The sequence below is a fragment of the Antedon bifida genome, chromosome 10 (assembly GCF_963402885.1).
Source record: "Antedon bifida chromosome 10, ecAntBifi1.1, whole genome shotgun sequence".
Classification (NCBI taxonomy): Eukaryota; Metazoa; Echinodermata; class Crinoidea; order Comatulida; family Antedonidae; genus Antedon; species Antedon bifida.
In genome coordinates, this window is record NC_136235.1 from 16,065,671 (window position 1) to 16,083,074 (window position 17,404).

Consider the following 17,404-nt stretch of genomic DNA (forward strand, 5'->3'; position numbering starts at 1 on the left):
ATGAAGTACCATCGGGGGATTAGTGTTTCAGAAGATACTGAAAAGGTTCGTTCATACATCATTTTTGAAAGTTTATTCTATACAGCGCATTGTATCATGCCCGTGTTTTGAGAAATCACATTTCCGATCAGAAGGATTGTACGACTCACTTGATATAATCTCCACTGTTGAGCATGTGAAATGATTAATTTATTCCGTACTACACACTAAAAAAAAAAGGTGCAAATCTCTACCTAAAAAGGTGCAAACCGATGCAACAATAGCAGCTCCCTTTAAGGTGCACAACTGCACCTTTGACGGAAGGTGCAATTTTGAACCCTGATAAAGGGTGCTATAATGCTCCTTTGGAGTTCACATTTGCACCATATAAGGTGTAATTTTCTACCCTAAAAGGTGCAAACGAAATGCAACAATAGCAGCTCCCCAAAGGAGCAAAATTCAACCTCTAAATAAAGGTGCAACTTTACACCCTAATAAAAGGTTCAATAATGCTCTTCTAAGGTTCAAATTTCTGTTAAAAAGGTGCACAAATAAAAATCACTAAAATACAAAAAATATTGATTAAGCTTGGTATAATTTTATTCAACTTTAAAACATTACATTATTCAATTCAACTGCTGAATTATTGGATGGCAATTACCAGTCTTTGCACCTTAAATAGAGTGTGGCCATCTCTTCTCAAACCAACAATAGGCCTATTGCTAAAAGTATCTAATGATGACATCTTTGACAGTATTCTCTTCATATTCCCATATATCTGAAACAGTGTTCTTGGTGTCTGGTTCACCTTTTCCGAACATTTTCACCTGATTATGTACTTTCCTAAAAAGCATGAAATAGGAAGGGAAACTATTATATTAATATTATCATTAATATGACAACATCATACAATACATTATTGACATTGTTCTGATTTTTAAAGTCAAATTACCTAGTCCACATGCTTCACATACTTTAAAGTATGTTCCTCTCCCTTTCATCAGCTCGTAGTATAGTAGGCCCTATATATACTAGAGTATTACGGTACATGTGGTCACATTTCTTTCTCCTTTTCTGGACATCTTCATTGCTCCTGATCAGAGCAGAGGTGCTCTTTCATGTTTAAACTTATTTTATCCCTCCATGACATCATGTAGGCTGTAACTATTTATAATTAAAAATAATGTGTATAAGAATTAATATAGCCTATAGGTAGTACTAATACTCAACTACTGTAACTAATATTAATAACTAGGCTAGGCCCCTAGCCTGCCTAGCTAGGCCTATTATTAATTATAGGCCTAGCTAGCCGGCTAGGCCTAGACTAGCCTACTAGGTCTGCTTTTCATTAAGTTTAAGGTCTACCTAGCCTATGCCTAACCTACTAACTAGGGCCTAGCCTAGGCCCAGGTAAGTAGGCTAGGCCTGGTCTAGGACTATCCCCCGCCCGAGAGGCTACTGTAGGCCTCTAGGCTGCCTACTTTAGGCCTAACCTAGGCCGCGCCTAGCCGCCTGGCCTAGGCTACCCTCTAGGCCTAGCTAGCCTTATTTATTTATTTAGCTATCATTTTAGGCCTAGCCTAGGCTTATAGGCCTATATAATAATTAATCTAATAAAAACCACCAAATGACATGCCTATAAAGCTTCGTTACTTACTTTTAACAGCTATCCTACACGGGAGAGGTGTGGGATCCGGGAGCTAGGCCTAGTTTTATAGGCCTGATTTTTTGGGCGCAAACTCTGCTCACAATATTTAAACTGCATGTTTAACAACCGCACGGGACGCGCTTAAAATTATTGTTCTATTCCTGTTTCAAATAAATTTACAACAGATGCCTACATTATGATATTAAATATTCTAATAATATTGTTAAATATGAAAGAAAAGTTTACTTATTCTAGACTTAAGCAAACCAGAGTAAATAACCTCTGAAATTCAATATTTTAAAAATTGTTTACAGACATCTTGCGTGCGCATACGGCACGAAAATTGTACAAAAAGGTGCTATTATGCACCTTTTAACTGATGTTAAACCTTATAGGGTGCCCAGTTGAACCTTTGAATTTATCATGTTAAAGGTATAAAACAAGCCAGCGACTTTCTAATGTTCCGTAAGAAACCGATTTTTTCGAATTTCGATATTATTATGAATCTTTCTTATTTTTGTTTTAACTTACCACAATAATGTCATTTAAAAAAAATTGTCATAATCATTACCTTTTAAGTTTTTAGAAGCCCTAAGTTAAATATATCAAGAACCGTTCATTAATCTAACACTAATAGGTCTTATTTTGTCACACAGTCACCATGGCGTATGCCTACTTGGGCCTTTGTGGTGCAGTTCTGCACCTTTTTATATTTGTCTGCATTTTTCGATATAAAAGGTGCAAAAATAAACCTTTTATGAACTCTGCACCATTTTATGAGAAAAAGGCGCAAATTAGCACCCTTTTATAGGTTTGCACCCTTTATTGCACCTTTAGTTTTAAGTGTGTATGACCAAGATCAGAGCACTCAAATACCGAATTGAGATGTTTGTATTTTATTTCTCGTCTCGTAGTTATGTCGTTCGAGTTGAATACTCACTGCAAAGTTCACATTAATGCAAACATGACTAGGCCTAATTATTGCCTTTAGTATGATAGAGTGATACATTGTAAATACAATTATTAGATTTTCTAAAAGACAAAAGCGCAATAGCAGTAGGCCTATACAGTACACGGACATGTTGTCTCATAATATGTCCTTACATTAATATTATAATAACAAACTACAGTATGAAATAAAGTTTGAGCAAACATATAAGGCCAAACATTTTAACCCTGAATATCAACAGTGTATTGAAATTGGCTTAAAAGGATATTCAATAATTTTGTTTTGTCGGAGGAAGACAAAACGGAAGTATATTCAAATGCATGAAATCTACACATTATTACATCACCGAGTGAAATTTTGATCATCGATTCTAAAATAAGTAAGCGAACGTGAATCAATGTTTTATAATGTTTATATATTTTTTCTTCGGTTTCAATCATTATTAACTTCTAATACATTTTAGTTTTCTAACAGAATGATTAGTATAATAATCATAATGATTGTTATATTAGTATAATCATTCATAATAATGATACACATAAATGTGTATTGTACAACAAATATATTAGTAATATAGGTCAATTGAAATTACTTTATTATTACGTCATCATTTGATCAATGATAATTATAGTGGTTCTTGATATCTACAGAACAGAACGATTTCTCTAGAGACAAGTTCCAGGATACAGTAGGCCCAATCCTATGTGCGTCATGGAAAAATTTAGCGCCAAATGTGTAATTATTCATTTATTACAGGCGTCACATAGTGATCAAAGTTGGGCCATTCAGACTTACAATAATGGAAAAATTGTAGATACAATATCAAGAATCGGCCTCGACTTTTGCACTAAACAACGATGTTGATTCGCTAAATATTTTTAAATCTCCTCAATCTTCTTATTTTTTTTTTTTTTAGCTAAATCGAAAATGGCGTTCAATTGCAGAATCATTCAACGCAAAAGAATGCAATCTTTTTTGCCCAAAGAAACCGCCAAATCAAGACTGGTAAGGCACATAATTATATTTTTTGTATCACTTCTGGTGTCATCAACACCATCATCGATTGTCATCATTTCTTATATCCACAGTATTCCATCATATTTTGATCATTATGCCTTTTATAAGAATCTCTCTTATTTTTTGCTCTAAGTAAAATTGTAAATTGTCAATTTATAGCTGCCAATGCGGTCGTCTAAAAACCGATCACACAGTGTCTGCACAAACAATTCCCGAAGGACAACAACCATGGTTCCAAACATGGTCATCAGATTCGCACACGCGCACGTTCCCTACTAACGCTTTCGGCGTTATGGATTTCCAGGGAGTTTTCAATACTAGCAGAGCTAAGGTAAGATTGATAAAAATAAAATATCTTATTATATATTATATTATACGGAATGGTGTTGTAAACTGTACCACATTACATGTCCTATCCAGGGAGAAAACCCCAGCTCCGCTCCCCCAACTCAGACAGCGTCGTACGACGAGTCGTCTTAGGAGAGAATAAAACATCTCCCGACGACGTGAAAACTACGCCGACGCTATTCAAGACGACTCGTCTCGTCGGAATTCAGCACCGACGAGTCAAGACGTGACGTCGGGCCTCGTCGCACGACGCTGTCTGAGTTGGCCGTTATACACGCTTATCTCCAGACACGATTGTTCAACATCATTTTGGTTTATAGTATGTTAGATTATCAGATGAAACATCAGAACACGATGTCCTGAAACTTCTCACGGATCTTTGGAACTTAAAATTACCAAAGCTTTTGATAGAAGTCACCGGAGGAGCAAAGGACTTTGTTCTCAACCCAAAATTAAAACGCATTTTCTACGATGGTATCATCCGAGTGGCTGTGACCGCCGATGCATGGATACTAACGGGTGGAACAAATACAGGTACGGGAACTTAGAATTTAGTATAAAGGCCCGTTTACACTAGGACGATAACGATCGAGGATAAATATGCATTTTTTCATACATAAAACAAACGAAACTTAACAAGTTTTCATCCTATAACTATATTATAACCATCTATGCTTCTTTTGATGAAAACGATATTTCAAATGATTTATACGGAAAATCTAGATACGGTCTGCGATCAATGCAGCATAAATTAACAGAGTGTTTGTATGTTTTAAGCTGTTATACAAATTGTTCCTATTGCACACATCCATACACATTGGGTATCAAAATGAATTTAATGATCAACTATATTTTAGGTGTGATGAAATATGTCGGTAAAGCAATTCGTGAACATTCAATAAAATCCCCCAAAAAGATAGTAGCAATTGGAGTTGCTTCTTGGGGCATTGTTGATCATAAAGAAGATCTAATTGTATCGGAAGTAAGTATAAAATGTTTACAGTTTGGTTGAAGATTTTTACAAGGATTTCCCGTAGATTGTTGATGTCGAAAAAAAATCCTAAATCCTAGTCTACACTAACAAAACCTAAGTGTAAGCCGATGAGTTGATTTCCGTTTCTACACTATAAAACTAGTTTGACAAAACATGGTAGTGATTTGCTTAAATATGTTGTGATATGACATCATTATGTCCATATATGGGCACATAAAGTGTGATAGTGTAGACAGGGCTTAAAGAAAGTACATGCCGTTGTGAGATTTAGATTTTGTATATTTATATTTTGTATATTTTTGTGAAAATGGGTTTAGAGAAATTTACGGAAAAGGAGAAATTATATTATATTATTACTTTAGTTTATTGATGTATACGTTTTGACACATATTTTTACAAATTTAGGCTGCTAAGCCCAGGACAAGCCGAGCACACAGTCGTGCACACTGCACTGTACCGTCAGAGGTGGAACTGAAATGCATGCGGAAAAGACCTAGCGAGGTAAGTATCTATTTCCATTTGTTTTTTCAACTTCTTCAAACTTTTTAATGGAGATTAATTGTCTACATAAACATAATATGTATACATGTAATTTAAAAATACCATTACTTTGTAGATGTTTTAAATAATTGAATGTCAAAATACATAATTGTTCTGCTATTCGGTACTTATTAACGCGTACGTATACTGTAGACATAATTAGAAAACCCATATCAATTTTAATGTCATAACAGAGCTATAAAACTATATTATTTTTATCTTTGACAGTAAACTATTTAACTTTATTGTGAGTTAAAGTGTTATGTCGGAGAAGACTGAAATTTCATTTATTAATTTGATAAGATTTGGTAATTTTCTAAAGGGGGTAAAATATTACCGTGTTACTAGTTCATCAACGAGCAGTGGTGCTTCACTAGATCCGAACCACAGCCATTTTATTCTAGTGGATAACGGTACGGTGAAGCAGTATGGTGTAGAGATCTCACTACGGTCAAAGCTAGAAAAACTCATATCGAAACAAACATTAGATCAAGGTAGTACCCAGTAGAATGTAAAAACTAATTCCGCATTATGAGCTGCATGTGAAGAAAATGTCTAAGAAAACTAACCATGTTTTAGAGGCACAACGGGAATGAATTGATGTTTGAAGCCTCATGCAACCTGTATACACAGTTTTAAAGACTAGTTCTGGGTTTAACATTATGTTGTTTATTATAATATTTTGAAACTACAATATTTTCTTTATTATTATTATTGGTTTACGTTAGACTAATTATAATGTTGTTTGTATTTAATAATCTATTTTAAATAATGAAAAAAATATTAACTGGTAAAAAAAATGTTCAGCATGTTTTTACTGCCTGTTGCATATTCATTGTTTTGGTTTTTGAAATAATTTGTTTATGTTTGACTGGTCTGGTACAGCATTGCCTTCATTTATGAAACTATTTATGAAACTTCAATTAAATAAAACTTCTAGGAGGACGATGTATACCTGCAGTTTGCATTGTCTTAGAGGGTGGAATAAATACAATCCAAGTCGTATTCGAGAACGTGACGTCAGACCCACCAATTCCTGTTGTAATTGCAGAGGGTAGTGGACGCGCAGCTGACGTACTCGCCTTCGCTTACTCAGTCACAAAACTAAATAAGTAAGTGTAAACTAACGCAAAACGGTAAAGATAAGAACATGCAAAATATAGAAAGTCACTCAAACTGAGGTTCATAACTCGGGTCTTCTGCCACCGTTTTTAAAAATGAAACACCGTTTGAAATGTTTCCAATGCCCTCCAATATATAAAAGTCATATATTCATTTTGGATATTTACAAAACCATAATTTCAGAGAAATTTCAGTAGATAACAGAATTAAACTGATGGATCTGATAAAAGAGATGGTATCAGAAGACGCAGCAGAACAACTAATGGAGAAAGTGTTGCAAGTTATTTCGAAAAGAGAACTGGTATGCCTCATTTTAAACAAAATAACTTAATGACCTTTATAACATGCTGATCCAAACGTTAATATTTCAATTCAATACTAATTGTTGGCTTTTTATGGTTTATCTTATTATTTATGATATTATTTCATTAAAACCGCGTTAGAATCGACGACATGCTTTATGTGACGTCATCTATCAACAACTTCGAGCTTAAGTTGTCAAAAACACGAGTGCCACAGGGTTAGGCCATGGAGTTATAATTACTATTTGTATACACTATACCTCCATGGCTAGGCCTAGCCTAGCCTAGTTTCGGAAACGTCTTATTGTTTATAAAGACAAACAACTATAGCCTACGACGTGACTGATTGTTTGTATAAGATAAGAATAATAATAAAACATTTGGAACAATTGTCGATGATTGGTATGGCCTAGGCATTGCTATAGGCCTTGCCTACATGACAGTCATAATACGTCTAGAAGTTAGTCCAGCCAGTAGCAGTGCCCGCGCTGTTTAAAAGGGACAGGCAGAGAGAGGCATATACCTGGTCCTAGGCCTACTAGCCTAGATAGAGGCCTAACTAGCAGTAGCTAGGCCTAGCCTACTAGCCTAGCCTGTGCTTACTATATAGGACTAGGCCGCGCCACCTAGACCTAGTAGTATAGGGACTGGCCTAGGCCTATGTAGCACAGGTAGCCTACAAGTATGTATGTCTAAGCCTAGGCCTACCCTAGGACTAGGCCTAGGGCCTAGGTGGGCAATCCCAAATGGAAAAAAAAAATCATGTTAGGCCTACCTGCCAAACCAATCTCTACTCCAATTTCATTCCATATATCTTTTTTTTCAAATTACATCTTTGTAATCCACGTTTAATTTATTGTACAGCACCTTAATTCCCTGTACACAAGGAGGATTCACCTAGGCCTTGATGACTCCATCGCGATTGACTCGATCATCATCTGTGTCTCTGATTTTTTTTTTTTGGCGCTTGCCATAAATAAACCTCTCTGATTGGCTGAAATATTTTTATCGTCTGCAAACGAAAAACGATATTTCAGCCAATCAGAGAGGTTTATTTATTATATTTATATATATTTTTTTTATTTATATTATTTTTTTCTATCGTTATAGTCTAGTTATCGTCGTAGTATAAACAGGCCTTCGTTTTCCGCTTACCGCTCGTCTGTGTGAATTGGCCTTAATTGGTCGGTTAAGTGCTTTGATCTTACAGCAGAAATGATAATGTTAACATTATTATATATTTCGGTGTTATTCTATTAAAAACTGTCTGAAAATTGTCTAATCGTGTTTATATTTGTTTTGTAAAGCTAACAGTTTTTTCAGTTGATTCTGATGAGTCTGCTGATGGCCTTGATAACACCATTCTTCGAGCGCTTGTACAAGGTAAGCTAAGGCCACTTAGACAGCGTCGTACGACGAGGCCCGACGAGTGACGAGTCGTCTCGTCGGTAGAAAATTAACATAAAACTACGCCCGACGGATTCAACTCAGCTGTATCGACGAGTCAAGACGTTTCGTCGGGCCTCGTTGTACGACGCTGTTTGAGTTGGCCTTTAGAAATTTCAAATCCTGAATTACACGTTGTGAATATGACAACTTTCTAAATTAGGTATTGTAAAGTGTATTATAAGGAATATCAAAAACAAAGTGAACAATCTATTCATTCTTTAATAAGTACTTTTTAACATTTCAGCCAATAATTTACCTAGTAATGATCAGCTTCAGTTAGCATTGCTGTGGAACAGAGTGGACATCGCAAGGGACAAAATATTCAAACTTAACAAACCGATTTCAGTAAGATGATAAAAGATACTCTAATAAGATTAGTTGTATCATTAGTGGTCTTGTGTTTATATTATGCAGAGACGATACTGCATTTTCAATGTGCACTTCATGTGTTTGTATCAACAATTATTATAAGAAGACTTTAATATTAATGAAATATCGAAATCTAGGCCTAAATTAAACTCAAATTGGCACTATTTCATAACGCTTAGCAAACTGCGCTAAGTATTCTCTTTCTTTTCTGTGTGCAGGAAGAATGTCTAAACGATGCTATGTTACAGGCACTCAAAGAAGGCAAGCCTGATTTTGTCAAGTTACTACTAGAAAACGGTGTCAGTATGCATGCGTTTCTGACAGAAAATACTCTAGTAAAACTTTACGAGCACTCTGTAAGTATTATTAGTTGTACCATAAAATACTTTTGTTCTTATACTGATCTTCCAAACGGTTAAAGCAAAGCAATCTAACAACAGGATGTTGAGCTCCGGAGATCAAAAGGTTTATCTGTGGCTGAAACATGGTCAGTTTTACGCCCTTAAGAGACTCATTGCGCCGCTGAGAATATAATGTACAGTACTGTTGGTATTTGTCGCAGCCAGACATAAGAATCAAAGGACTGTTACGAGTTCCAATCTTTACAAGCGAACTCCTGTTGTTAGATTGCCTTGGTTAAAGCTACTTTCACACTGTCTGGTCCTTAATATTTACTAAAATACTCTTTCTGGATTCCGTAAAAAAAGTACGTTTGTGATCGAAAGACGTAACGTAGCCCGGAATGTTCTTAGGCCATCCACCGGCCGAATCCAGACTCAGTGTGAACGTCTGGTTTCGAGTAAAGCAAGATCTTTATGTATCAATACAAATACTAATTGATGCCATTGTCATTGTACTTTAGCTGAACTTGCCTGATTCAACACTGAAACTTCTTTACAGTCACAGCAATATTAAGCTGCGTGAGGTAATGTATGCTATGTTTTATTTACGTTTGATGTATCTTTCTATGACTCTTTCTAGATGACATATAAGATCAGAGATTGGTTCTCTTGGATGCAACGTAAGGACGGTAGCGCGCCGCAAGTAATTTGACCAATCACGACGCAACATGCATCCGAACTGTTGCTCGTGATTGGTCAAGTCAACTGCGTTGTGCCTAGCTACGTCGTCGTCGAGTTGCGTCCAACAAGTGGGAACCGAGCTTTAATCAACCGTAGAAGCAAAGTACTTTATCCAAATATTTATCTCATTCTAAGACGCCTATCATTCATTATACGACCGTGGTAGTACAGTACACACTTTTTTTTTCTTTTTTTTTTTTATTAGAGAGGCGGATTCTGTCTCCACAATGCCGGTCGTCTAATCGAAGAATTGATTGGCAACGCCTTCAAATCGTCTTACACAATAGGAAAGCTGAACCACTGTCGATGCCAAACGGGTAAATCGCGTCATTCAAGTGGAAACAAGGTAATTTTTAAATACTGTAATGCAGTCAAGTTTCCCATTATGGCTTGTTATCCTTTGGACACCCGTACTACTGTCATGTCTTAGGACAATAAACAGCGTGTCGTATCGAGTCTAGTATTACGCATACACTCTTGCTTATGATTGACCGTTTAAGTATTCTTTTGTAGGATGGAGAAGATGCCTGTACCGGACCACGGTTTGAAACTCCGTTTAGTGACCTCTTTGTCTGGTCAGTACTGTCAAGGAAGCACGGGATGGCTTATTTAATGTGGCAACAGGGCACTGAGGCTATGGCTAAAGCGATCATCGCTGTTGCCTTGTATACCGCTATGTCGGACAGGGCCACAGCGCAATTTGACATGGAAAATAATGAGAAGTTAGATGCCCAAGCAAAGTAAGTCGTCTGAACAATCATAGCGAACTTTCGTCTGGGACGGTAGACAAAACGAGACAATAATTTATTTAAAATATTAATCCGCGCAAGCGTATACACCGTCCGTTCCGTAAATTATTAGGATTCTTTGCTCACGATAATCATAGAGATATTATAGTTCACTATAATATCTCTATGCGATAAGTAAAGGATATAGATTATTTCAAGTAGGCCTAGTAATATATTTACAGTGACCTAACCTACTGAATTATCTCCACACACATAAAGCATCATTGCATAAAAAAACCGATCGATACCAAATAATTAGATATTACAATAATCATGACAAACCAATAAAATACTTTTTTCATTTTTTCCAGTCGTTACAAACAGATTTCTTATGAGCTGTTGCAAGTGTGCTTTGAAGAAGGCAGTGACTATACACGTCAACTTATATTGGTCGAGATGAAAAACTGGAGCAATGAAACCGTGCTGTCTTTGGCTGCCGCTGTGTGTCACACCAAGCTGATTGGTCATCCGTGCGTGCAAATGTTACTTACCGATCAATGGATTGGTAAACTACAGATGATCTCAAATAAACAAGTATGATTTGTCTACATTGTGTTAATATTATACAATATATACATATATACACACACATGAATTTATAACATTGAGTGAAATATCATGTCTTCAACCCTAGTTAAATATTGTTGAATAAAACTCTTAAACTCTGTTTACACTATCAAACTTTATGTGACAAAACAATATATGGACACGATGATGTCATATCACTACCATATTTGGTCATATCACTACCATATTTGGGCATATCACTACCATATTTGGGCACATCACACTTTTTTTTGCAAACTAGGTTGATAGTGTAGACAGAGCTTTACACTAACCAAATGGTTAATTCCATTGGACAGATAATATTTGTTTGGATTGGAAATACAGACGTGGAAAAATAAAACCAAGTTGAATTGAAATCGTCTATAAGTACAAACATTATTTACCAAAAAATTGCAACAAGACATGGCAGACAATTGCCTTGGTTGAATACATCCACTTTAAATTAGGTTTTTTTTTACTTTACCTACCGACGATATTTAGCTAGGATTTAAGTATCTGTATATTCAATAATTTTTTATTATAGTAATTGACTTGTTGCACAGTGCAATCATTTAGACTAGCTATTCTCATAAGTAGAAACACTATTTTTATCTCTTCTTATAGGTTTTATTGGGATTAATATTTCCACCTGCCGTTCCAATGCTTTCTTATCGAGAAGTTGACGTCATCAAGAAATTTAATGAAATTCCAGAAGAACCTACGACAGAAGATATTATAGCCGAAGCTTTGCAATTAACAGTAAGAATGAACTTGTATGGTGATTAGGCCTACAGAACATTTGAATCGTCGTTTGCTAGCTAGCTGACTTTCAAACTTAATTTGACTCTACGAAAAGCGCCATGACTTGCCCAAGTAAAGTCTCTAGTTGCTTTTTTGCAGAGAGATGTTTGCTTTTTTTGTCCCATAAGGTGGTTGCCGCTCAAGTATACATATGACACGCCATGTGTGCCAAAATCTAGATTAACGATAGTATTTTCAGTAAATTCATACTTAAAGACACGAATGAAGGCTAAATACTTAACATGACATGAATTCTCAAGTTTTATACTTTCTTTTTAAATCACGTGCTTATTTCAATAAAACCATGAAGTAGCACGCTTTTTATATAAAGCATCTGTAAATTGTTACATTACAGGATGTTAATGATAGCCCGGATGTTGGTGTTACACGTAGTAAATCTGATGATGACGTGGTTACGCATCACGGAGACGGCGTAAAAGTTGTTGTAAAACAGCGACTCTCGATTCGACAACGTTGCTACGCTTTTTACACGGCACCCATTGTTAAGTTGTGGTCTAATACGGTAAGAATTTGTGTGTGGATATGCATATAGATCTTTAAGTAAATGGTATCCCTCTATTTGAACTAGTGAATTCGGTGCTATCGAGGTATTGCATTTCATGCACCATTTTGCTTCCAAATCCTTTCTGTCTTAGGTTTTGTAAAATCTATTTCACTGTAATTTAACAATACAGAAGCATCTATAATTATCGTTTTATTGGCCAAACTTGCTTTCTAAGCTTGCATTATAAATAGTATGTATACAAACCATACCTACTAGAGATTTCGATAGCCTAGGTCTATATTGGTGACGTCATAACATTTCGAGTTATCTGTATTAATAATCGCTCTTTTTTTTCAAGTTTCAATTTCTAAACTTTTAATTAATTCATATTAAATATTAATTTTATCATATTTGGAGGCTGAAACAGAATAACTAAATGACTCGTCATTCCTTTTAGCTGTCCTACGTGGGCTTCCTTATGCTGTTTAGCTACATGATCTTAATTCATCTTCCGGATGAATACATGGGCTGGATGGGAATATCAGTTTTTGAGTGGATCATTATGTTCTTCGTATTCTCATTGGCTACTGAAGAATTAAGACAAGTGAGTAGTAGTTGATGAATAATATATTGAAATCACACAAACTAAAACATATTGTTCTCTAAACATGAAAAATAAAGATGAATAGGTTTTGAATAGGTCAAAATTTGGAATGTTACTAACAATCTACACTTGTAAATACGTACAATATGTTATTACAGTATAGAGGGCGCTCTCAAATATTATTTATTGTGCGCCCTCTATATCGTCACACAATTCGTGTTGCGAGCAAGATCTTATATTCAGTAAAAAAACTGTTCCCCCAGAGGACCCAGTACACAAAACACAATAACAGAAAATTACAAAACACAATAACAGAAAATTACAAATTAATGACAATTATTATCATTACTAGTATTATTCTTTTTAAATCATTATTTGTGTACTTAGGTAATAACACAAGGAGACGCTCTAAGTTGGACACACAAGTTAAAAAGCTGGTCATCTGACGCGTGGAATATTTGGGACGGGATATGTATCACGTTCTTCTTTATCGGTTTCTTTTTGAGAATGATGGCATTGCACGTAATGAGTTTCGCCAATGACTTTCTTTTCGAATGGGGCCGTTTATTTTACTGTATAGATATCATATTCTGGTACATTCGGATGCTTGATGTACTAAGCGTTAGTAAATTGATGGGACCGTATGTGAAAATGATCAGTAGAATGGTAAGTCATTTCTTAATGACCTATTAAATAGTATATTGATTCTTCACACGAGGATAAGGTGCGTTCACAAAGAACAAAATATTTGAAAATTAGTTACTTGCGTTCGTGGGAACCAAGCCTAACAAAGCTACAATACGGCTATCGTATTCATCATCATCATTCATACAACATCATGATAAACTTTTGTTCACACTAGTTTACTGTCATCATTTCAGATGGTTGACATGGTCAGATTCACTATCATTCTGGGTGTGTTTGTTACAAGTTATGGAGTAGCTAGCCACGCGATCATGAAACCCGACCAGAGAGTTATGGATTTTGAGGTTATAAAAGACGTTTTCTACCAGCCTTACTGGCATGTCTACGGCGAGCTGTTTTTAGACGAACGAAATCGTAAGTTGGTAGTTTACAAATCTCGCAAATTTGTATATGTGTTTATTTTTCTTATAGAACGTGTGTTCACCATCCAGTCAATTATCGTACTGCTTTTCGTCAATACCCGACATATCGTAACTGTTGGTGGCAACAGCCCAGACTATGTCACTTCAACCCCTAATATTGTTTTACACCTAACCTTTTAAATAGTCTATCCTAGAGAGAGCCACATCGTTGTGCTGAAGCAATTCTAGTAAGGTCACGTGTTACTGACTGGTATTACCCTTTCTTCTAGCTAACTGTGAACTTGAAGAATGTAAAGAAGGTTCAATGCTTGTCCCTCTCATCATGGCGATTTACCTACTTTTCGCAAACATACTGCTTATCAATATGCTGATTGCTATATTCAAGTAAGTGCCATTGGTTTACATACAGTAACATCTATTAAGAAGGACAATAATAATAAGTTGAAACGTACGACAGGCAATATAAGTTTATATGTTTTAAAATAAAACTACGGCTAACCAATATTATATTCCGTTGATACCTATCCCTTAAGAGACTACTTTTTGGGTTAATAAATAAAGGCCCATTACACAGACGAGCGGTAACGATAATAAAAATCATTTACCATTTACGCACAACGCGGAGCGGACGGGCGGTTCCCGCTCATGATAGATACAGATTCTACGTGAGACAATGAGACAAGCTACGCGGTTTTCCGCTTACCGTTACCGCTCGTCTGTGTAAATTGGCTTTTAGAAGGTGGCCACATTAATAGTGCTCCTAATCATAGCATAATAAACATAATAATGATATAAAATATACATTCAATTATTTATACATTTTGTTTATTTTAAGCAACACTTTCATCTCCGTGCAACAAAATGCTTTAGAAATCTGGAAGTTCCAGCGATACCGAATCATTTTGGAGTATAGAGAGCGCCCCTTATTCCCACCACCCTTTATTGTCATAAGCCACCTTTGGCAGATCGGCAAGGAGATCTTGACTCGTCTGTGTGGAAAGGAAGTTAAAACTCACAAAATGAGTACGTGCTGGCATGCTCATTTATCTTAAATATTTATTGAACATAATACAACACATTTATAGTAGGTACATAGTGGTATATTTAATGACAAAAGTAATAAAGTTTTACGAGACCATGAATAATTTAATGTTCATTTTAATGAAAAAATGTTAATAAAAAAATGTAGATAAAATTAAAGATATTTGTAAATGTAATGGGATGTTTTGCGTCTAACGTTCGCAATCCAGCGATAGCGGCACAGGCAGACACCAGAACTCATGTTACCGGTTGTTTTTATTGTTTCAATTTCAAGAGTTTGCGAACACATATGTTAAGGCACATTGTTAATGTCGGAACCCCTTGACTGATTGTGTCTAATAAATAAATGAAATGAAGTCCTGGGCAAAATATCGAATCTCGAAAATCGAAATATTCTTTTTATATACTTTAGAATTACATCTTACGGAAAGTACACAGTCCGTTCTCTACAGCTTTGAGGAAAGTTGCGTGGAGATCTACCTTCGACAAAACGTGCTGAGGGACCAATCATCGCAGGAAAGGATCATTCAAAGGCTAGAAGAAAGGTAAGGTTTCTATACAGAACTTTCATCTTTATTTATAGCTCAAAAGATATATAGTAGTTGTGCGGTTCTTTTTTTGTGATTATTTTGAAGAAATATATTATAATTGTAGACTTGATGAGATGGATATGAAATTTGCTGAGCACATCCAAGTGGCAAAGAAGTTCAACAAACGTTTCAAACAAGTTGAAGATCAGCAAGAACGTACGTTGGAGGGTGTCCGAGAAGTTCTTAGCGTAACGATGGAGGCTTTCCAAGTCAGTGAATCACACTCGTGTTAAAGCAGCTAACGTGTCCACATGATTTGTCAACACTTTGTTTGACCACGCCCCTTTGCATCACCGTAATTGGTTAACACGTGAGAACTATGTTTATTTAATATATGTTGTGGTATCATGGTTGGTTGAAATTAGACACGTGAGAACTCTGTTTAACTAATATATGTTGTGGTATCATGATTGGTTGAAATTAGACACGTGAGAACTCTGTTTATCTAATATGTTGTGGTATCATGATTGGTTGGAAATTATGACGTGGTTGACACAATCTGCGTTAAAGTAGGTCTATAGTTTCCACTAATAATTAATATTCTAGGATAACGGGGTTTTTTTTGTAAAGAAGTTAAACAAAAAGTATACATGTAATGTTATTACAATGATAATATAAATATTATAAAAATAATAAATATTATTGCTAATATTGGTACCCAAATATTAATGTTGGAAATAATTGTACTGACGTGTTGTCGTTGCACACATTCGAGTTGGTTTGCTTGGATTGTAGGGTTGAGACTTATGATATCATAAGCCGTAATGTGATGCCATGCCTTATGCACCTAGGAGGCCATGCCTTATGCACCTAGGAGGCCATGCCTTATGCACCCAAGAGGCCATGCCTTATGCACCTAGGAGGCCAGACTAATTAGATACAAGTACATGAACGAACCGGTAATACAGCTTTATATCCCTGCCGAATATTTGACCATAATGCCCCGGGGAGACGAATGCTATTAAACTCTTCTTCCGACAACTTTAAAATTGTTCGTTCTGTTATTTGAATTAAATGGTTCCATAGCTTAGGTGGAAGTTTAAGTCAATCTCTAGTCCCGACATAAAAAAAACCTAAAGTTTTGGTATTTTTACACGTGGGCAGTTTCATGGTAAAAGCAAGAATATAGGAAACCTTTAAAATTAATGAGTATAATAATAGCATTGTTCGGAGGTGTAGTGTACACCCACGGAATATAAAAATATATACATTTGTTCATGTTAACGACTCCTTAAAAGTGCATTAGGATAATCACCAAAATATAAAAGGGATTTAGGAACACATGACTACCGATAATGTACGTCAATAAACGTAAGTAACGGTTTAGTTCATACATCGTCATAACTTTCCAAAGCATTACTTTTTAGGCGACCTGTTTGTTGATTCTTCTACTTTTAAAATTATATTGCAGTGACGCGCAAGAAATAAAATATAAACAATCATAATTGAAAAGTGGTAAGACAGAATCATCATAAAGAAGCACAATGTCCTATTGGTAGAAAGGCAAGTTATGCAGTAGGCCTACAGTCATACATGGTTCCAACTAGAGACGCGACGTAACGCAACGTACATATAATTTGACCAATCACAAGCGATGGATTATTCGAACTGTCGCTTATCATTGGTCAATCCGCTTGCGTTTGCGCTTGCGTTGCGCTTAAGG

The 17,404-nt window shown here is 35.7% G+C and overlaps 1 protein-coding gene and 1 long non-coding RNA gene across 2 annotated transcripts; one reads left to right on the forward strand and one right to left on the reverse strand.

Moving 5' to 3' along the window:
- Positions 1-16,291, forward strand: LOC144854283 (transient receptor potential cation channel subfamily M member 3-like). Its single transcript, XM_078712208.1, has 25 exons — positions 1-45; positions 3,493-3,581; positions 3,753-3,924; positions 4,262-4,475; positions 4,799-4,923; positions 5,341-5,436; positions 5,798-5,972; positions 6,416-6,587; positions 6,781-6,898; positions 8,207-8,282; positions 8,593-8,693; positions 8,936-9,073; positions 9,580-9,642; positions 10,005-10,145; positions 10,313-10,539; positions 10,899-11,121; positions 11,758-11,892; positions 12,290-12,457; positions 12,897-13,043; positions 13,431-13,709; positions 13,925-14,102; positions 14,380-14,494; positions 14,946-15,133; positions 15,564-15,696; positions 15,806-16,291. The coding sequence occupies exons 1-25, from the start codon at positions 1-3 to the stop codon at positions 15,972-15,974; spliced, it is 3,687 nt and encodes a 1,228-aa protein (XP_078568334.1). The 3' UTR covers positions 15,975-16,291.
- LOC144854653 (uncharacterized) lies at positions 206-1,743 on the reverse strand. The gene is made up of 3 exons (XR_013614650.1): positions 1,637-1,743; positions 932-1,143; positions 206-822 (listed from the first exon to the last, which is right to left on the reverse strand). It is a non-coding gene; the product is annotated as an uncharacterized LOC144854653 (long non-coding RNA).
- Positions 16,292-17,404: the final 1,113 nt, after the last annotated feature.